At 45.9% G+C, this 21,993-nt stretch overlaps 1 protein-coding gene across 8 annotated transcripts in view; it reads right to left on the bottom strand.

Annotated features, from left to right (window-relative positions):
- The window catches only part of Sipa1l1 (signal induced proliferation associated 1 like 1), a 293,066-nt gene that overhangs the window by 44,902 nt on the left and 226,171 nt on the right, over positions 1-21,993 (bottom strand). For all 8 annotated transcript variants that reach the window (XM_036205565.1, XM_036205563.1, XM_036205571.1 and 5 more), the window contains 3 exons: positions 15,986-16,559; positions 15,114-15,388; positions 9,542-9,811 (listed from right to left, as the gene is read on the bottom strand). In XM_036205565.1, the coding sequence (XP_036061458.1) occupies positions 9,542-9,811; positions 15,114-15,388; positions 15,986-16,559 (1,119 nt within the window). The remainder of the gene's footprint in view (positions 1-9,541; positions 9,812-15,113; positions 15,389-15,985; positions 16,560-21,993) is intronic.

Raw genomic sequence — 21,993 nt, 5'->3', positions numbered from 1 at the left:
AGTAATCTCTAATCAAATGCTTTCTTTTATAAGTTGTCTTCATCATGGTATATCTTCACAGCAATAGAAAAGTAACTAAGATACTGAGGACACAGACAGTTGCTGGCTTCTGGGAGAGGGAGAGTCAGTCTTCTCCAAGGGTGTGGTCCCTGGTTGGTGCACCACACTCCAGTGGGTTGTCTCATGTTGTATAATATTATTTTAAGGCCTGTTATTTCTGTTTATGTTGTATTGGTTTAACTGTGAAGCTGTGTTGCCTTGCCTGTCTAGAACACCTGATGGTCTAGTGAAGAACTGAATGGGGCTGGCAGGCAGAGAGAATAAACAGAAGGAGAAATTTGGGAGGAGAGGAGAAAAGAACAAGAGAACAAGGAGAGCAGGATGTTAGGGACCCAGCCACCCAACCACATAGCCAGCCACAGAGTAAGAGTAAAAGTAAGATATATAGAAGCAAGAAAAAGCCCAGAGGCAAAAGGTAGATGGGATAATTTAAAGTTAAGAAAAGCTGGCAAGAAACAAGCCAATGCTAAGGCTGGGCATTTGTAATTAAGAATAAGCCTCCATGTGTGATTTATTTGGGAGCTGGATTGCAGGTCTCTCAAAAGAGCAAAAACAACCAACAACAGTTTCATATCCCAAAGTCTACGGGAAGCACAAACTGAACTTGATGGGTTCTTTAAAAATAATAAAAAATTTAAAAAGAGAACATGAAGTTTAATGGGAGGAATCCGGGAGGAGTTGGGGGTAGGTGATGGATAACTATGATCAAATACACAGCGTGTGAAATTTTCAAAGGATAAAATTCTACTGAAGAAAATTACCAAACCTAAGTCCCAGATAGATAATAATCCATGCTAGCATTGCCCATGAATCACCACAGGCCTACAGTCAGGCTACATAATAGTGATTCTTAAGACCTACTGTCCCAGACAGTGACTAATTACAATTTACCAATCCATCAGTAAGGACTTCTCAATGCCTAAGTAGTTAGTGGTAAGATAGTTTCCTGAGTATTTAGGATTAATTACACTTCTATTTCCTTCTTTTTACTCCAAAGTGACAATACTGCCTAGTTGTATCCACAGAGACAAGGCCCTCTGTCACCCAAGTGCAAGCACAGACTGATGATAAAAACAATTGAGAGGGTTTCAAACAGCAGCTGTGACTGACAAATTAGATACTGGAGTCCATAATTAAGCACAGCATTTTGCCACAACTTAGCAATTAAAATGCTATCTTCTCAGGGAAGAGGACCAAGTTATCTGTCCTTATCAGTATACATACCAACCAGGACTCTTCCAGAATGATGTAAAAAGAATACTCTAAAGTAATTCAAGGTTATAGAATGACTCTTCTACTTAGTAGCTTCTGCACAGGCTGTGCTCACAGTCAAGCAACCCAGCACCCTCTTTCATGCTTTCCTACTGTATGCTCTGTGAAGAGCAACCGCTAGCCCCAACCTCAGCTCATCAACTGTTCAGCCAGGGTCTGGAAATCTTGCTTGTACGAGCCTCCTACAAGGTTTACTCCAAACAAAACAGAATGCTCAGACACAGCTGTGGGCATTCACAGCTGGGCACACACCACGGGGGCCTCTTGACAAGAATCAATTTTACATCTAAGGGTGATCTCAGAGGAGGGAAAAGAAAGACAAACATAATTGTAGACAGGACCAGTCACTTAACTTGTGGGACCCAGCACATAATGAACACATAGTTTCCCCTGCTCAAACAGTATTCCAAATTTCCAAAGACCATATTCCAAAGACAATAGCAGAGCATGGACTTGGTTTAAGTGTGGGGCCTGCCTGTGTAACTGCACAGGGGCCTGAAGCTGACCTCAACTCCAGAGAATGTGCCTGGAGCCCGTTCAGTACATCAACACCAATTTCTTTTGCTAATTTCTATCGAGTGGTGGTGGACTTTATGCGTGCAGCATGCTGGCTGAGAAGTAGGTGCTGGAGTTAGATGGCTCAGTGCCAATCTCAGCCTCACCACTAACCAGTCGTGGCTTTAAACAACTTCTCTCTCAGTCACCATGTGCCCTTGCCCACACAACCAACTGGGCTAACGAGAGGACTAACCAAGAAGACCCATGCAAAGACACAAGGCTCTGCAGAATGGCCATCTACAGACCTTAGGCAATCCCCAGGTAAGACGTGCAAGTGGAAAGGGAGGCAGAGGGTCCCTGGGGCTGACCTGCAGTCAGAGCTAGTTGGGAGCACTGGGGGAGAAGTAGCTTGATGAAGACAATGCACTTGACATGGGAAGTCGGGTCAGTCATAGAAGTCAGAAGGGCCATGTACATGTATGTGTAAGGGAGTAGAGGCTGCCCTCCAGGATGGGATGCTGGGCTGGGGCACTGGAAGCCACAATGGGAAAGGCTCCATCACATGCCACTTGACAGTTCTTCCCCAAATCCATCTCACCACCTTTTAGGCCCATTTAATTTGCCCAGATGGATTCTGCAGCATTTCCTGTGACTTCTGCTGGTGCCCAGGCCACCAGGGCTGTTTTCAGCACAGCAGACAACCGGAATTAACCATGACCCTGTTAGTCAAGACTACACATCATTCCTGGGAACATACTAGCCCCAACAGATGGTTACTGAGGTAAGATAGAAGATGGATTCACCAGTTACACCTCCACAGTGCACAGTTTTGCACAGCCAGCACCCCTGGTGCCCTGGTTTCCAGGCAGAACACCTGATAACACAGGTGGCTGTGCAGGGAGGAAGGACTTCTGGGCAGTTCAGGATCCTGGGCCTGGTACCACACTGGGCACTTGCCCGTCATTCCCTGGGCTACTCTGGAGAATACAGGAAAGTGGGCTGGGAGGCTTGCCAAGCCTATGCCGCTATGTTATTTTCTGAATGCTTGACCAGCAACCATCCTTAGAATATCATCTAAGAATGTGGAGCTTCAAATCACATCAGCTCCAGTTTCACAGCACATGCCAGCACACCCTAGCTCCCATGCAGCAGTGTGGGAGAGAAGCTTGTATCCAGTGCTGGTGAGCCACATCTAGCTCTCTGCTTTTCTACTTTATCTTGAAGACAAACCCAAGAGCAGAATTCCGGGTAAATCACATAGGAGAGTCATTAACAACTTGTATTTCATGTGGAGTCAACTTACACATGTTTTTATCAGGATATATTTTAAAATAAGAGTCTGCTAAATGGAACAAAAAATAGCCAAAGCAATTATATTCAAATACAGACTTAATGCCATAGTTTTAACATACCAACAGGCATTTTTCTCTATCATCTGATTTTTTATAAAAAGACCCTCTTGTTTTCTTCCAAATTAGTGTACTTTCTGTTATTCACCAGGAACCCATTAGACATCACAGGGTGTGTTGATTCTTAGACTATCTCGATGGACAAGACAAGCTAATATAACAAATTCTGTGAGCAAATCTGGTGATTCTCAACATTCCTAGAGGGGGCAATTAAGGCAGAGCCAGAAAAAAAAAGTTTTCAAAGTGACGTTTTGGAAGATGGATGGGAGCTGAGCTGTGAGGAATGGAAGGGATCAGGCTGGGCCTGGCTGTGTACTGAGGAGACATGATACTTCCAGGGGACAGAGTCACTTACAGGTCAGAGGTGGGAGGGAAGGCAGGAGGAGAGAGAGGGTGAAAGAGAGTGTATGACAGGGAGAGGGGAAGAGCACAAGGCCCAGCTGACTTTCAGGGGCGTCACCAACCAAGGTGGAGAGGCTGACTTCATCTTGAGGACTGTGCAGAAGCATGAGTGTCAGTAAAGGCTTGGCTCCAGGCACAGCTTCATTTTTATCACGACTCTGCCAGCAGGAGGCTACTTGTCAGAACTGGAGGCTTCTGACAACAATTTAGACTTTTAAAAAGCAGCATAAAGCATGAGTTCTCGAGCTGAGAAGGAAGAAGAAGGGCTGTGGAGCCGGTGCAATAGTAAGGTGCCTGCCTGCTTCCCAAGCATGAGGTCCCAGGTTCTATCCCCTCACCACGCAACAGTCAGGTATGGCCGGGAGTGCTGGTGATCCTGGTGGTGGAGGTGCAGGGACAGAGTGTTAGTATTTAAGCGGCGCTAGGAACACGTCCCGAACACGACAAGACCACAGAAGAGTTTTATTAAAGAGGATAGAGGTGACAGGCCTGCGTGAAACACACGTGGGTGAGGAGATAAGGGGGCTCATGCAAGATGGCACCGGCTTTTTAAAGGTTGGGCCGCGCATGCGTACAAGGACTCCTGTGGGTACTCCATGCATGCGCATAGATTACATGGCTGCACGCACGCTTTATGCAACCACGTAAAGCCACAGAGTCCCGGTCCCGCAAGATGTCTGAACCGGAAATAGTTAGGCGGTCTGCCGGGCAAGCCCAACCGTGTAGACATACAATTTTCTATCACAGAGGACCCCGTATTTGCTGGCCAGCCCGTCTACAGCTGAGGTGGCGATATTCAGGCTCAGTGAGAAACCCCAGCTCAAAAACCACGTGGAAGGGCAGGTGAGATGGTCAGTGGGTAAAGGTGTTTGTTAGCTGCCCTATGATGCAAACCTGACAACCCGAATTTGGTTCTCAGATGGAATAAGAAAACAGACTCTACAAAACTGTTCTCTGACTTCCACAGGCAAGCTGTGGAGCTCCTGGCTCTACCCCGACACTCATCCCCATCTTTTCTGAGAACTAAAGAGAAGATGGGGATTATCTTGAAGAAGGTTACTAGAGGAGGGCAGAAGTAAGTGAGAACATAGGGAAACTGGACCAACTCCTAGTCAGGTTGTGGTACTGGAGTACAGGACAAACCATGCCATACTTCCTCAAGGTGGGTATGATGGGGAAGGAGGAAGTGGAAATGGGAGGGCAGGGTGAAGGGTAAGTTAGACTGGACTTTCAGTATGGAGTGCCAGTGTTACATACAGGTGCAGACTTTTGGCAATTGGAGAGGTATATGAATATGAAAACTGAAAAAGAGGCCAAGACAAAAGCCTTCCATTAGAGACTTCCTGCATACAGTGATGACTGAGCTCTCCCAAGTGGATGTCAACGTAAAGATGCTGCAGGGCGTGGGGCTACAGAAATGAGGGGGGAAACTGAAGGAGGAGGAATCGGGGGCAAAAGGCCAATGATTAGTAACAAAATAAATCAGGTTTAGGAAAATGAGTGGACTCTTAGCTTCAATTACTACAGCAAAGTACCCCAAACAGGCTACTTACAAGAAAAAGCTCTGAGTTCACAGTTTGGGGGTTCAAAATTGAAGGACTGAACCCATTATTTAAGTCTCCTGTGAGTGTGGCACGGGATGGCAGGGGCGCGAGCTGGAGAGAATGCTCACACTCTAGACCATGAAACAGAAGGAGTAGGATCAGGGAGAGTACCCCAGTCCTTTGAGGCTGTGCTCACTGGGTCTCACATGGTAAAGGTTCATGGTACCCCCCAACAGCAGCACCTGGGGACCAAGCCTTTGCGTGTGGACCTAGGGAGCACACCCCCAACCATAGTGACGAGGAAAACATTTTTAAGAGGAATGGTAAATGTGGCTAATAAGCTAGGGCTGAGTGGTGTCCCCTGGCTTTAAGAACATGGGTGGCAACACGGACCTGGCCAGAGGAGCCCCAAGAAAGCTCCACATTCTGCGATGTGAAGCTCCTGTGTCTACTTGAGCCCCCGTGAGCCAGGGAGAGGGTGTCAGTACATCCATGGCCCAAGGAGACCGAGTCCAGACAGTAAAGATGAACAAGCAGAGTGCAAATCTCGTTCACATACTACGATGACTGCTACTTACCCAAAGCCCTTGAAATGATTAGATTTTGAGTAATTAACTCAGATCTAGAGAATTATGAGCAAGCCTGACAGGCTTAAACTCAGAATGTAGCAAGTCCAGTGCACTACAGGAGCTGTTCTTACTCCAGCCCCACGCTTAAACGTTAGATAAACCTGAAGCCCAAACCAAGTTGTTTCATGGTACCTGCTAAATAAACATTACTCTGCTAACAGATACACCCCACAAACACTATAAAATTCTGTAATCAGAAGGACACTTGGGGAGCATAATAAACTCTCACATTCAAACCAAACAGATCAGACCTCAAATGGCAAATGAGCTCTAGCCTCTAAGAATCCCAAATACCAATGTATGTTATTGTTACATAGACTATGGCCTTAGTATTAAAAGAACATAATCCATCCCATAAATTAAAAGAACGATCTTTGAGTCTGGAGTTCTGCAAACCATGAAATAAATAGTAAATGACTATTTTTATCCAAAAAGGACTGTGTTGGACCCAAGCGAGGCAAGCAGGCTTCTGCCATGCAGGAAAGGACACTGGAGATTGCTGCTGGCTTCTGCTTCAAGAGAACTGGTTTCTCCACAGTTGGTCTAAGCACAACTTTCTGGGGCAGAAGGAACAGACTCAAATGACTGTAAAGCAAGCTCAAGGTTCTGAATCAAAGCATTCATGTGGACTACCTATGACTCCTTAAAGGTTATCTCATATTCATAGATGACCTCACTACAAATGTAACGGCATGAGGGCTGGGGCCTGAAGTGAAAGACTGGGAATAGACAACCGTGGTTTATAACAGAATACTACCACACATTCCAAACTGGAGACAACCCACCCATCCTAACAGATGGAAAATATAGGGTGACATTTCACAAGATACCCTAGAATCTGGGATTTTGGTAGGGTTCTCAGAGAGAGAACACCTTACATGAAATGAAATCAGAAAGGGCAGTGGGTAGGGTGCATTTTCCCCCAAACCAATGATAGCCTCACTCCTGTCCCTTCCAACCCTACAGTCCAAAGAAGCACAGGCTCCTCCTGTGGTCTTTGGACCTCCCTGGGCTGGTGGTCCTGGGTTCTATAAGAATGCAGGCCAAGCAAACCATGAGGAGCAAGCCAGTAAGCAGCACCTCTCCATGGCCACTGCATCAGCTCCTGCCTCCAGGTTCCTGCTGACTTCCCTCAAGATGAACTGTGTCCTGAGTTTTAAAATAAAATCAGCCCTTTCACCCCCAAGTTACTCTTGGTCATGGTGTTTGTCACAGCAACAGAACCCAGAGTAAGTCATCACTGAAGGACTAGCCACAAATAGCGCTTCTACCTCCTGTCAGCTTTCTGAACTCTTACACGCTTTAGCTTCCGCTGCAGATTCGCTTTAGCTTCCGCTGCAGATTCGATTCACCACGGAATCAGAACACATTCCACTCTTTTATCATGTGGAATACTGTGAAAGGAAAGGACTCAAATGACTTCACCTGTGAAAGCCTCTGGTTGTTCTGCGGAAGAAGAAAAGGCGGCTGGCAGGAGAAAGTGAGCCCTTTAAACAATGACTTCCCAGGCTCATCTTTCCAAACAGGAGCCAAACCATGAATTACATTAACACTCTCGGCAGGAAGAGCCAATTTTCAAGTGAGTAAAACAAAGAACTCATTCAGAGATCTCTTGGAGGCTTTTCCTTCTCAAAGATGATAGCAGGAGGGTCCACACAGGGTGGAGTGGCTGTGGGTGAGGATAAACAGCAAGGTGCTGGACATAAATCCTCAGTAACCAATGAAGGACTTCAGAGAGACCACTTTTGTGTGTGTGTGCTTTTATAAACCGTTTCTGTGTGGTACTTTAGGATCCCAGGATGGCTAAGGGATGATGTTACACAAACTCAAAGCTAGACTGTAATGCAGGACTCCACTGAGAAGCCTCCACTTTCAGGTGCTCCTGAAGTAGACTGATGACTAGGAACACTGGCCTGTCCCTGCAGGAGAAGGCTCTGTCACAGGAACACTTCTACCCACCCACAAATAAAACCCCAGCTCCGAAGGCTTCCACAGAAACATCAGGGGTGTGAGCATTATGAGCAGGGTGAGAAAAAAATGGCTGTGAATAGGAAGAAAAGAAACTTCTAGCAAGTAGCAGACAGAAACCGCCTCCAAGGCATTCATCATCTGCAGAACAATGACTTGAAACTTTAGATCCAATTGTTATTTACATCTGAGAGAACCTGATGTAGTTTAATAGGCGGCTGAGGCTCCAGTCTGAGGTGGTACAGTTCACAGAAGGATGTTAAACACTGTGGCTGCTCACCAAGCAGACTCACTTTTTGTGAGGGGTCTACTCTGACTTTAGTCTGACTAGACTTGGTTCCTTACATTCCAGAACCTCCATCCTTGTCCCTTTGCTTGTCTGTCTCAGTGTTACACCACTGTCTTAGCTCTTCCTGTGTGCTTTCCTCTACCTCCGTAGTCACAGGAATCTACTGCACTCTTTGAGTTTTGCAGGGATCTGAATGAAAATGGCCCCCAAAGGCCAATAGGGAATGGCACTATTAGGAGGTGTGGCCTTGTTGGAGGAAGTGTGTTACTGGGGGTGGGGGTGGGGGTGGGGGGGCTTGAGGTTTCTGAAGCTCAAGCCAGGCCCAGTGTAGCTTTCTCTTCCTGCTGCCTGCTGATCCAGTTGTAGAGCCCTGGGTTCCATGTCCGCCTGCATACTGATGCCATCCTTCCCACCATGACAATAATGGACTAAACCCCTGAATTGTAACCCAGCCCCAATTAAATGTTTTCCTTTATAATGATTGCTGTGGTCAGGGTGTCTCTTCACAGCAATAGGATCCTAACTAAGACAAATTTCTCCTCTCAAAATCCTTTTCAAATAAAATGACAGAAACAAAGCTATCCAACCAAAACCTTGCATTCCATTACTTCTATCTTATAAGTTGCCTCAAACAATGAAAACCATTAAAACTAATACATTGTCACCTCAAGAATCTAAGTGGTCTAAGTTTTAATCCAACTGTGTGGTGGTATTGTGTTCCCCAATATATTGTGTACCCTAATAAATTTATCTGGGGTCAGAGAACAGACAGCCACTAGATACAGAGCCCAAAAGCAGTGGCTAGAAAATGGGTCAGGGCAAGCCATAGCAGAAGCTGGGCGGTGGTGGTGCATGCCTTTAATCCCAGCACTTGGGAGGCAGAGCTAGGCAGATCTCTGTGTGTTCAAGGATACAGCCCACATGGAGACACACGCCTTTAATCCCAGAAATCCAGCCTTTAATTCCAGGGAGTGATGGCAGAAAGCAGAAAGGTATATAAGGCGTGAGGACCAGGAACTAAGTTAGTTAAGCATTTGGCTGGTTAAGCTTATAGGCTTCGGAACAGCACAGTTCAGCTGAGATTCAATGGGATGAGGACACAGAAGCTTCCAATCTGAGGAAACAAGACCAGCTGAGGAACTGGTGAGGTGAGGTAGCTGTGGCTTTTTCTGATTCTCTGATCTTCCAGCATTCACCCCAATAACTGGCCTCAGGTTTGATTTTATTAATAAGAACTTTTAAGATTCCAACTACACAACTGGCCACTACATAGAGGGTGATGATTTCTGTTGATAATCAAACAAATTAAAGAGCAAAGCACATACAAATCCCACTGCAGGTGGCTGGATCCTCTGCTGGGAAAGCTCCCATGCTTTGGAAGACTCTCAAGGGCATTTCAGTAACACTTACGAATTTGGTGTTATTTCAACTTGGGGCTCAAAGCAACGTGGCCTTGGAGAGGGCACTCACCTCCTTTCCAGTGGGCGCCCATCACTGGAAATGCTTCTAGGAATGTTGGCAGCTCTTTCTGGAGGGGGCATTTTCCCATCTCCCTTCCCAGTATTCAGCCGTGATGTCATGGGACTCTGCAGCTGGGATGGAACCTGGGGTGAATGAGCACCCTTGCTGGCATTCCGCTGCCATTTGTTATTATTCCTGAAGGGAAACTTGAACTCATAGGAAACACCTTCATTCATCTTGTACTCCATCACTGGCATGCGGTAGGTTTCTGAGCAGCTCCTGTTAAGAGGAAAGACCAGGAAAACAAAACAAAACAATGAATACTGTCTTATCATGTTGTGAAGACACACTGATTATCATTAACACTCTAGAAACCTGCTGTGGAATGTCATTCTGTATGCTGTGAATGTGTGTTGCTCTGATTGGTTGATAAATGAAGCTGTTTGGCCAATGATGAAGCAGAATAAGGTTAGGTGGGACATTCCAACTAGAGAGAGAGGAAGGAGAAAGGACAGAACAGAGGAGATGCTGCTAGCCGCCACCAGGAGAAGCAAGATGTAAAGTACCAGTAAGGCACAAGTCACGTGGTAAAATATGGATTTATAGAAGTGGGTTGATTAAGGATGTAAGAGCTAGCTAGTGAGAAGCCTGAGCCATTCGGCCATATAGTTTAAAAATAATATAAGCCTCTGTGTGTTTATTTGGGTCTGAGCGACTGCGGATCAAGGGGAGGGCAGCTCCAAATGAGCTGGGATCCCAGAGGCCAAGAAATTAAGCCGGGAAAGATCCCCAAACCCAACCAGAGAGCCAAATTTAGCTTAGGAGGGAGAAAACCAATTACAGAAATGCAACAATTATTAAATCCCTTGGGAAGACCAAGACAATCTGAAACCAGACTTCATTCCTTTCCAAAGGAAGGCATATCCCTTCCTGAGTGACATCAACGGTCAGTGACACATGTCCTGCCACTTCTGCTCTACCTGAAACCTCAGTCCTCAAGAAGCCAGGAACCCACGCTCCATTCTTCATATCTAAGCAATGAGAGGAGGTTCTGTCTGTCATTAACCAGGTAGACAAAATCTATCCCTATTACACTATTAACCCATGCACCAGAATTCACAGTTGAACAGAATGATTTCCTTTTATACAGTGACTGCAAGGACTGGGAAACAGGAGGGAAGACTTGGAAGGGAGGGTGAACAGAGCAGCTGTGAAGAGTCAGTCAGTCAGGAGGAACTTTGGAGATACTGCAGCCCAAGGTGAGCTGCATGGGTGAGGGACAATTGGAAGTTTAACTTTAGAAAGTAAAACAAAATTGGTGCAACTGATTTAAGATGCTTTGTTTTACCTAAAATTGTATCATTTTAACATATAGTTAACACTGAAAAACTACTAAGGTATTTTATGTTCTTCTGAATCTCATGCAGTTTGCAGGAAACCAAACTGCAGCCACCTGCCATTTCCTACTGCCTTCATGGCAAGGAAACACCTCACCGGCTTTCTGGTCTCTTACCTATTTCTGCAAACTCTAAGAATGACAGATGGAATCAAGGGTGGGCAGTATTCTGAAGGACAAAGCTAATGGCTGGTTTTATTGCCATGTGTAAGTAGTCATAAAAAGCTTTCTGTGGTCTCCTCCAGTAAAATGTGGTGGTGACTGTAACTATAAGACAGAATACAGGAAGCAGGATGGGTGCTAATTTAGCCAAACTACAGCAACTCCATGATGAAGGTGCTATACTGCACTACCCTAGCATTATGGAGCACAGAGGCCCAGAGAGCTTTGCACAGCCACAAGGAGGCAGAACAGGTCTTAATGCACAGAATCAGTGTTCCTGCAGGCTCATCTTACTCTAGTTCCTAACTAGAGAACAGCACTCTAAGTCCCTCCCAGACATCCTCACCCACAATGAATCACATCTCACTCAAAGCATAGCCTATGACAAAAAGGAGTAGCACCTTTTGTAAATCCCATGGGAGCTGTCAGCAGGCATTACTGTTTCAGGGCTAAATGTGACCAAAAGGGACAACTGAACCCTAATTTTAAAGAGCCTAATGTTTGTGAACAGCTTGGTCCCTAGAAGCTGTGACTTTGGCTCCAAAGAAACAGGCAACTCCTTTCAATGGGAGCTCCTTTAGAGGATGAGATGCGGAGCATACAAGTTCTAGCTCAAAGGTAGCATGCCCTCGCTTGCAAAGCAAGAAAACACTTTGCAACCCATTCCTATTTAAAAGATAATTTGACTCTCAAATCCCCCACAAGAAAAACAATAGTACTAAAGATAATTTGGTCTTTTGATGTGACTGTCTTTAGCTCTTGAATGGCCCTGATTGCAGAGCAGCACCCTGCAGAATCAAGCTGCACTCCTGGAACACCTCATCTAACCCGCTAGCCAGCTACTCTTTATCAAGTGGATGAGCTGGAGTCTCAGAGGTCACAGACACTGGAGATGCGACAGAGGTGAGGGGCCTTTTCCCCGGGGAGTGGGGATGGATGAAGACACTCAGGAAGGGTCTCTGACAGGCCCTCAGAACAGCTCTCACTGTGCGGCCCTCTTGGCTATCTGGTTTCTCTGTGGGCAGCACCCATACCTCCCATCCATCTCATCATTTTATTAAAAGATGAAGGAGCCATAAGGACATTGAGGAAATGAAACAAAACCCTGCAGGCACATAGCAGGAGCTCAGAAACTTGGCTTTGCTTTATGTCCCTTCTCTTAAACTGCAGTTTGGAAACAGTTCATGGAGAGGTCTGCCTGTTTTCTAATAAAGAAAGGGCCCTTAATTTTGTATTTGTTGCTTAAACATAACTTCCATTTTTAAAAAGCTTCCCTTCAAAATGAATGTGCTCACACACTCAAGGTCTGCCTGACATATGGTCACTGCATGGCTGCTTATGATGCTTTCAAGGTCCTGGTGACCACAAGAACCAAACAGCGGTGGGTAGCAAGCTTTCAGGAGGACTGTCCTCCTTTACCCTAGAGCCCTAACAAGAAGGCTGATGAAGAGGAGTACAGACTGCTCAGAGAACAGAGGAATTAGTGGCTAGGCAAACAGCAGTGGGAGTGAGAAGCATGGAGGAGAAGAGAGAAGCCAGCAAGGTATTAATGCTTCACCTTTCCCTGGGAAGCCACTTCTGCAGAAGTGAGCAGCTCTGCAGGCCTCCGAAGGCGTCTGCACAGCACACAATTTCCCACCTGCACAGAAGGGGTGGTGAGGGCTACGGCTTAGCACTTAGCCTTCACCCAGCTTCCTGGCTCAGCACCTGACATGTGTGGGCAGCAGTGTGAGCTTCAAGAGGATGAGGTGTGCGTCTTCCACTGGAAGACAGATGTGGCTCCTTCACTCAGGTGTGTGGGAGTCACCTGCACTGATTTCAGAACACGCTGTCCCATCTGGCCCAACTCTGCCTTTACAGATATCATAGTGGTAGCTTCAAAGAGGCCAGTGGGAAGTGTGACACCACTAACCAGGAACTGCACACACTTACCAGAACATCCATGACTTATACTAACATACATGGCCAGGATCAGTCCCAACCTACAGAGCAGCGCTTACACCCTGGATTCTGATGCCAGAGGAGCTTGAAAAGTTCCTTGTAAGATTACCATTTCTTTGTTTATGTACTATGGGGTATGTCACTGTGCATGTTTTTCAAGGTGGGATCTCTGTCTACCATGTGGGACCCAGGGATCAATCTGAGGTCGTCAGACTAGGTGGGAAGAGATTGGACTCACTGAGCCATCACACTGACCCTATTTGGTTTCTTAAAATTATGAATAATGGTCATAGGTTTGCTAAAAGAATTAAATGCATTAATTCATGTCACAGTGTTGTGTCGTCTCCCCCCGACCCACCCAAGGCCTGGAACATTGAAGTAAAAATTGAGCCAATGATATTTCCTGACACTCCAAGGATGATAAGCCCAGTCTAGAAGAGCATTGCCAGTACACCACCCCTCACCACGGCCCATCTCCCTAGCAACGGTTACTCAGTTTCAGTGGTAGTGAGGCAGCTCCATTATGTCCACCCTCCTCACATCAACTGTTTCCTCTCAGTTCCCCAATCAAACCTGGAGCCTAGATAAAAGAGCAGAACCAGCATGTCTGTGAATCAGAGAGCCTGGTTTCCTGCTTACACACACTATCTCCTGTTTAGGGAGATCAAAAGACAGCAGAGCAGTGAAGGGCATTGAGAGAATGTTCTAGATAAGAGCCCAACTGCCCTCTGAGTCTCCATGTGTCCTGCTGTACCAGCTCAGCAGAATGTTTAACATACATGACAGGGGACTTGGAGAATTCAGAAAGACAGACAGGGTTCAGCAGTCTGTGCTATCCAGGACAGGGAATGTATGTAGGATGATTTCAGAGCCACCCTGTCCCCCTTGCTGAACTAACAAGTTATGTAGATACATACTTTGGTTTCTTGGGAAATTCAGACAGCTAGGAGACAGTGGTTCTTAATTGTTCAGACCAAAGGACTCCACTGTAAGTTGATAGAGGCACACAATCCCCTAGCTGCCTACCTGTTAAGTGGCATAAAGAAAGGCTATTCTGAGCAAAGAGTGATTTTAACTGAAGTCCACTTAGTCTTTAAGGAGCACAAATAACCCATTGTAATAGTTCATATGCTACCATCTTCCAATCATAAATCCACGAGAGCTCAGACACAGGACTGGCCATTTTATGGGGTAAATAAGAGCTATGTTTTGCTATATTTATTTTTTTTGCTATCTATCTTTTTTTTTTTTTTTTTTTTTTTTTTTTTTTTTCAAGACAAGGTTTCTCTACATAGCCCTAGCTGTTCTGGAACTTTCTGTGTAGACCAGGCTGGTCTCAAACTCACAGAGATCTGCCTGCCTCTGCCTCCTGAGTGCTGGGGTTAAAGGTGTACAGCACGATTCCAGGCTTATATTTTGGCTTTAAAAGTCTAAGAATTAACTGCCAAATCTTAGGAGAAATTCTTAGAAAATGGTGGCTAAAAATAAATATCAGATTATGTTTCTAAACTAACAAAAATAACATTTATGTGCCTAAAGGAGAAAACAGTTGATCAAATTATCCCATTGAGCAACCTCCCCAGAAGCAAAGCAGGCAAGTTTTTGACAGTTCTGCTGGCTTGGCTGGGGTGGAGCAGACTGGTGCTCCCGGGTCCTCCCTCTAGAAGGCTGCAGACAAGCTACTAAAGCATCAAGTGGAGGGCTGATTCATCCGGAGCCAGTTCCTGGCCCCCAGATGTTGCCAGGAAAGAGCCTCCAAGTTGAGCTCAGCTCTCTGGGTCCAGACTGGAGGGCTTAAAACAGCAGCTGAGCTTTGGACAGCAATGGGGTAAATGGGGGTGAGGACAGTGTGATCGCCATGACATGCAAGAAAAAGTTCTGACAGGCCGAGATGTGATGTGCTCCGTGTTTACTGACTGCAGTGCCAGATGCTGAAGATAGGTACTACAGACATTCTGTCTGGATTTCCATGTAGGAACGGTCAGCCTCACAAGAAGTCAACTTCTCTCTGGCTACCCTGCCTATCAGGAGATGTTCTATGTGGCACAGCAACCTTGACCTCCGGTGCCAACTCAGACCTACCTCCGTGGGGTGCAGTCGTCATGGGGAGGGATGATGACCACTTTCACTGTGACGGATGTTCTCAAGAGATCGATCATCTGCTCATGGCTCAGGGTGGCCACCGCCACCTTGCAGATCTCCACCAGTCGGCTGCCCTGCCTCAGACCTGCTTGCCAGGCATAGCCGTAGGGCTCTACATCTGCCACGATGCCCTCATAGTTGACATGGAAGCCAAGCTGTCCTAGCCCGTTTCTCCGCAGAGTCATTTCCACTGATTCACAACCTTTTGAAACAAACTAGACAGGAAATGAGAGGTACTGGAGTTAAGTGCTGCAGACTCAGAACTGGAAAAATGCTGCCCTGCGTTAATTTTGACTACCCTCTAGGCAGCCGAAGGGTGGGCTAGCAAGTCCCCTTCACTAGTCTTTAGTCAGGAGGCAAAAGCAACACTCTGGCTGCCTCTGAAGGGCTCAACGGCTTTCCTCAAGTTACAGGGGAGCTCGGAGAGACTCTCAGAGAGCTGGCAGCACAGAGAATCTGCACTCCGCATTCAACTATTCATAAAACAAAACAAAACAAAACAAAAAACCCTAAGGCGGCAGATATGCAAACAGCTTTCTCTCAACTACACCAGTCACCAGCACAATGAGATGGGATCACGTGAGGTGAGTTTCCGTCACAAACCCCCAGCCAATGTGTCCCCTCTCCCGGTGCTGCTACTTTTCTCAACAAATGATGGAAAGCATGAGCGTCAGGTAAATAGTGTTGCTTCACACATCATCAAAGGAATTGCCAGAGTAGCCAATAATGCCAACACAAGGTTGGTTCCGTGCCCTGGCTTTATTGTCCCGGAAACTTCAGGAATGAGAACTGAAACAGAAGAAAAGTCTCACCTGCAGTCTTTTGACAATTTCTTTGATATCCTCACTGCTAACGAAGCTCTCCACTGAAACACACTCTCCCCGCTCGTAGAAGATCTTGAGGCTGGTGTCGCCGGATGTCCACCCTATCACATCTCTGCAGGAACAATTGAAAGCCACACTCTTTGTTTCCTGCTCGATGAGGACGATGAACTCATTGGAGATGCCAAGGAGGCAGTCGAATTCCATGGCCTTGTTGTAGTCTTTGGCCCGGACTGCCCACACAATGGCCCCCATGCTACTGAGCTCAGCTCCTGGATAAGGCTTGGACTTCTCCTTCTTCTTGGAGGCCAGAGAAATGAACGGGAACTTGCCAGAAGGGTCGATAGGTGTGTTGGTGACATTCTTTTCTGCCAAATCTTTCAGGTATTCCTGGCGGGTCCTTGTTGCCATGGCCCGGAACTTTTCTGATTTATGAGCAGCATTTTCTGCATTAATCACTTTGGCCAAAAGGAAGTCCCTGAACACATTTGACTTGGGGAAAGTGACTCCTTTAGGGATGGGAGGTCCAAAAGAAGGCACATCTCTGGACCTGGTGACAGCCACACTGACAGAGAAAGCAGAGGAGAAAGGATGAGATGTGTGTCAGTATGTCTTCTATTACAAGGGAGTAAAACATGCTGTGATGAAGGAAGGGCTGGGGGACGTAGCTCCGGAGAAAAACACTAGTCTAGCATGCACATGCAAGGCTCTGGGTTTGATTCCCCAATACTAAGTAAAGGGGAGAAGCATATGCTAAAGGCAAAACATTCACTCATTTTGTGCAAGAAAGAATAGAAATTTCTGCTTAACGAGTGAACTTTTCATTCAGGCTTTAGAGAATGTAAGTCCCGTCCCATCCTGTCCCGTACCCAGCCCCCCCACCACCACCCTAGGCAGATGCTTCCTTTCTAAAAGCTTAGAAGTTAAAACCTCACTTCTTTAGCAGATAGGAAACTAACCACACATCATGGAGTGGGGGTGGCTTACTGTAATGTTCCATATAAGAGAATAAAAGCTATTTTAAATACCTCCAGACTATTTCCAGTAGAGGCTGTGATAATCACACAACCTTTCAGACAGAAATTGTCAGAATACAAATGTGTCCTCCACTTCAGATAGGATGCCTTCAGGCAAGACACAGTTCATCAGGGAAATGTCAGAAGATATATGACATGAGAAATGAGTGACTTCTCATTTCTATTTCTAATAATACAGCAAATACTATCTGTTGGCCATGTGTGAGGCATCATGAGATCAGATTAAAAGCATAACTTTAAAATAAAACCATCAATAGTAAAGATTTTTAAAGAATTGCCACAGTACTTGAAAATCGTGTTTTTCAACTGAGCTCTTCTTTGGTCCAAATGTTCTACTTTCGGTCTGTGATTCTTTAAGAAACACATTTCCCTTTCTCTGTTACTTTAAGTCAGATTGAGCTTAGAAAGCGGGTTCCCATAATTCCTTTTGTATACACAAAACTAAAAATTAGGATCACAAAAAAATGGCCATCAACATCTGTAGTGATCTACTAATCTTAATCTCAAAAAGGAAAATATCAAAAGTTCCCTAAAACAACAGACAGGAGTTGGGTGGAAACAGAGGGTCTGTATGTCTTATATCAGTTTCCAGGATCATATACGGTATCCTCAGCCAAGCTTGAAAGGATTAAAAATGATGACCCACTGTCCACGTGATTTAAAAGTGAGTCAGCGTGAAACTGTGCACTGTGAAACGTTTTATCAGGATTCTCAGGAGAAAGGGTACACACCAAGAGTGTGCTTTCAAAGTAAACTGAAGAACTCTACCTCATAGTTTCTTGACTTTAAAGTCTTGTCAGATTCACATCTATAACTCCAGCAATCGGGGGCTGAGGCAAGAGAGATGCCTGCTCTGGGTGTGAGGTATCCTGGGATACAGAGTTTCCTCACAGCCTATAGCATAAGACTCTGTCTCAGCCTCCCCTAGATGGAGTAGGGGTTCTCATGCTCAGACATTCAGCTACTTTCAGAAAATTTTCTCTATCTTATAGAAATGGGACAGAGAAATCTACAAATGAAGATTTTATTCTTAGAAATTATACTTAGGTGAAATGGAAAAGGCACACGGTTGGAGACAACTCGGACAGGATCTATGCTTTTCACAAGCTTATCTTTAAAGCAAACTAACAGACTAACAGTCTCACTTCATGACAAAGAGACATGTCAGCCAATACCCGTGTTCTAAATGCAGAAGTGAAGCCTCAGACTCCCCTGTGCATGCATTAGGGCCTAATTACACAGCACCACAAAGGCAACTGTTCTTGTCAATGTGAACTGTCTGGCTTGAATGCTGACAGCTGTGTTATTTTAATTCCATCATGTTAGCTCCTCCCGGCCCCGCCCCCGAAGCTGAGCAGAAAATGCTGAAATCCAGATTTGTTAGATTTTCTACAAGGAATCCTGTGAGGATCCAGAAATGTTTAATATCTTTCATTTTAAAATTGGCAATTTCTATTCTTGCTAATTTCATTCGAGCATTATTCTTCCTCAGGAAACAGCTGTGCTTTTATTTTAACTAAGGAGAGGCACACAGCAGGGGTGTTATCGTGAGCATGTCTACTTGCCCCAAGCCCACAAGAGTACATAGATCTATTTATTAAGTGATAGAACTTTAGACAAACACACACTGGCAACCTACCAATAATTAGAAGCTTCTAGAACGAACTGTGAGGGCGAGAACTGAGTCTTTACCATGTAATTATCTGTGATTCACCACAGATGGGAGTAAGTGATATAGACAGTAGTCAGGTCTGCAACATTAGAAACAGACCCCTCAGGAAGGCGGTGAGTTAGATGGTAGCCAGGAGGGCGCCTTTCCAACAGTTGTCTAAGACGCACCAACTTCCACGGCCCCGCAGGTTTAGGAGGCTCACTGACGCGCACCACAGGAACGAAACTCGCTACAGTAAGGCCTCACGTAAGCTAATCAGAACACTTTGCCTCCGTTCAAAACAAGTTTGTCTGGAACTTCTAAATACAAGTACCTAAGACTACATATAAATGGTTCTTTTTTTAAAGGTGGATTCCACAGGGTCTCTCGTCAGCCACACTTACCTTACAGCGCTGTATGCTGGCAATGACCCACCCACTTTAAGCCCGCTCACCCGCCAGCACGGAGAAATGGGACCAGCTACACCCAGGTTAGAGGACAAGCTAAGCTTAGAGACTGAAGGTCAGCACTGAAGGGGACTTTACAGAGGTCACTGTCCCTCGAACTTCCATAAAATCACGAGCTATACCTCAAACTTGACTTCGATTTTGCTTTCTACCAAGGAAAGTGTGTGTGTGTTTTTTTAAAATCTATGGATATACTCTCCAAAGTCCTTGAAAACAATAAGGAGACCCAAAACATGCCCAGTGTTTATCTCTAGGTACAGTGGCTACAAATCCTTCACTTTGTAGAAAACCACAATGATCTACACAGCTGGAGGAAAGTGCCAGGGCTAAAGTCAAGCTCCGTACATTGGGAGCCTCGGGTTCAGACGTGGCCATGTCCAAGAACCACACCACACACCATCCCCAAAATGACACCAAAGTGGCGCTAAGAAACACCCCACCCCCTGCACAGCCACAAAGATATGAATCTCTTAAGGGGGTCAACCCCAAGATCCCGAGGAACATGTGCTTTGCCAGGAAGCACAAGAAAGGCCTGAGGAAGAGGCAGGCCAGCAATGTGAAGGTAGTGAGTGCCCGTGCAGAGGCCATCAGGGCCCTGTGAGGCCCAAGGTGGTTAAGACCAAGATGCCAATGGGCCCCGCCACAAATTCAGACCCTTTGCTTTTCATGGCTCACCCCAAACTTGGCAAGTGGATTAGAAGCTACATGACCAAAGGTGACAGACCCTGGCAACCAAAGCCCAAGGTTCAAACCAAGACAGAGGCCTCAGCTCCAGCTCAGGTCCAGACTCAGGCTTCAGCTCCAGCTCAGGTTCCCAAAGGCACCCAGGACCCTGAAGGTCCCACAGAAAAGGTTGCTGTCTGCCAATGTGAAGACAGATGGACTGGTGTGACACACCTACACACTATTTGCAGATGATCAGTATGCTAAGCTGATCACAAATAAACTTGGGGCAAGATCTGAGGATACTGCTCAGGGGCAGAGTGCTTGCGCGGCATGTGCCAGGCCTCCGGGCTCAGTCCTCAGGACTGCAGGAGCACCCAGAGGTAGAGTAGTTCCTTCTCTGAGCTAGAGTGGGAAAGAACAATGCTGGAGGAACTGTGCAAGCAGCAGACCTGGGTCCAGGACATGAACACACTCACGTACAGCCTATCTGTCCAGGAGCTGTGGCATTCCAATGTTCATGGAGCTCCAACATGCTAAGGCTCCTGGCTACTCTTGAGGGTCAAGTATGAAATCAAGTCTGGTTTGAGTTCTCTGCTAGAGACAGCAGGGTGCCAGGGGCCAGACTCAGTAAAGGCTCTGTAGCTCCAGGGAGGCCCAGGATGCTCTCCCAGAGGAACCAAAGCCATCAGAGGTGTGTGTGTGTGTGTGTGTGTGTGTGTGTGTGTGTGTGTGTGTGTGTGTGTAGAATATAGTCTCAATATGATACATTCCACACATTCCAATTAAGAATTACTTGGGAAAGACAATACTGAAGATTGATCCTGGGGCTTTATGAATGCTAACCTGAAATTAATTAAACTTTACTAATGCTTCATCCTATAGAGTCCTGTCTACTTCTCCTATGCTTTTCTATCTTGCAATGCATCTTCTGAAGAAATTGAGCTGTTGCTTGCTCACAGAGTGAGTCCTGTTGAGTATAAACCTGATCCCTGGTTTCACATTTCCTTTAAAGTGCCTTGATGAAAAGGCTTGTGCAGTGGTATTGTGTTCCCCAAAATATTGTGCACCCTAATAAACTTATCTGGGATCAGAGACAGAACAGCCACAATATTAAACATATAGGTTAGGCAGTTACACACTTACACACACACACACACACACACACACACGCACGCACGCACGCACGCACGCACGCACGCACGCGCGCGCGCCTTTAATCCTAGCATTCCAGAGGCAGAAATCCATCTATTCAAGGATACTGCCAAGCATGGTGACTCACGCCTTTAATCCCAGGGAGTGATGGTAGAAAACAGAAAGGTATATAAGGCGTGAGGACCAGAAACTAGAAGCTTTTGGCTGGTTAAGCTTTCAGGCTTTGAACAGCAGTTCAGCTGAGATTCATTTGGATAAGGACTCAGAGGCTTCCAGTCTGAGGAAACAGGATCAGCTGAGGAACTGGAGAGGTGAGGTAGCTGTGGTTTATTCTGCTTCTCTGATCTTCCAGTTTCACCCCAATACCTGGCCCCAGGTTTGTTTTTATTAATAAGACCTGTTAAGATTCGTGCTACAGGCCTGACCACAGTCAAATTTAATCTGAGAAAGGGACAGGGTGAGTGGAGCTCTGCCATTATGAGGCACATGCTTGTCTCTTTTTTGGTGTTTGTGGCTCACTACTGGAAATGGTGAAGCCCCACAGTGCCCTCAAATGAGATGGCCCCAGGCCACCGTGCTTATTGAATCTGTACCTGTGATGTGAATGGCTTTTCTATACCTCCACTAACAATAATCACATACTGATAGTTTCCAGTGCATTTTTACTTTAACAAAGCTCCTTCGTCTTTTTGATCTGTCACTTCTAATGTGATCTATCAGCTGGAACCAGGGAATTCAGCTCCCTGTAAAGACAAACTAACAACAGAGGCTGGCAGGCACTCTGATCAGCCACAGGGTAAACTTCAGTACACATCCTCTGGGTCCATAGTATGAAATTTTCTTTGTTCTCTCTGGTACATACATGGCAGGTTCAGGACTAAAGGAACAGATATAAGCAGACTGCAGCTTCGAAACTTCTTCATATAAATTACCTTCCATGGACACACTGAGTTAACTACTTCCCCAGGGTTCCTCCCTATCCCTATGGTCCCTGTCCTTATGCTACACACCCACCACTCCTGAACT

The sequence above is a fragment of the Onychomys torridus genome, chromosome 14, assembly GCF_903995425.1.
Source record: "Onychomys torridus chromosome 14, mOncTor1.1, whole genome shotgun sequence".
Classification (NCBI taxonomy): Eukaryota; Metazoa; Chordata; class Mammalia; order Rodentia; family Cricetidae; genus Onychomys; species Onychomys torridus.
This window is presented reverse-complemented; position numbering and strand designations above follow the sequence as displayed.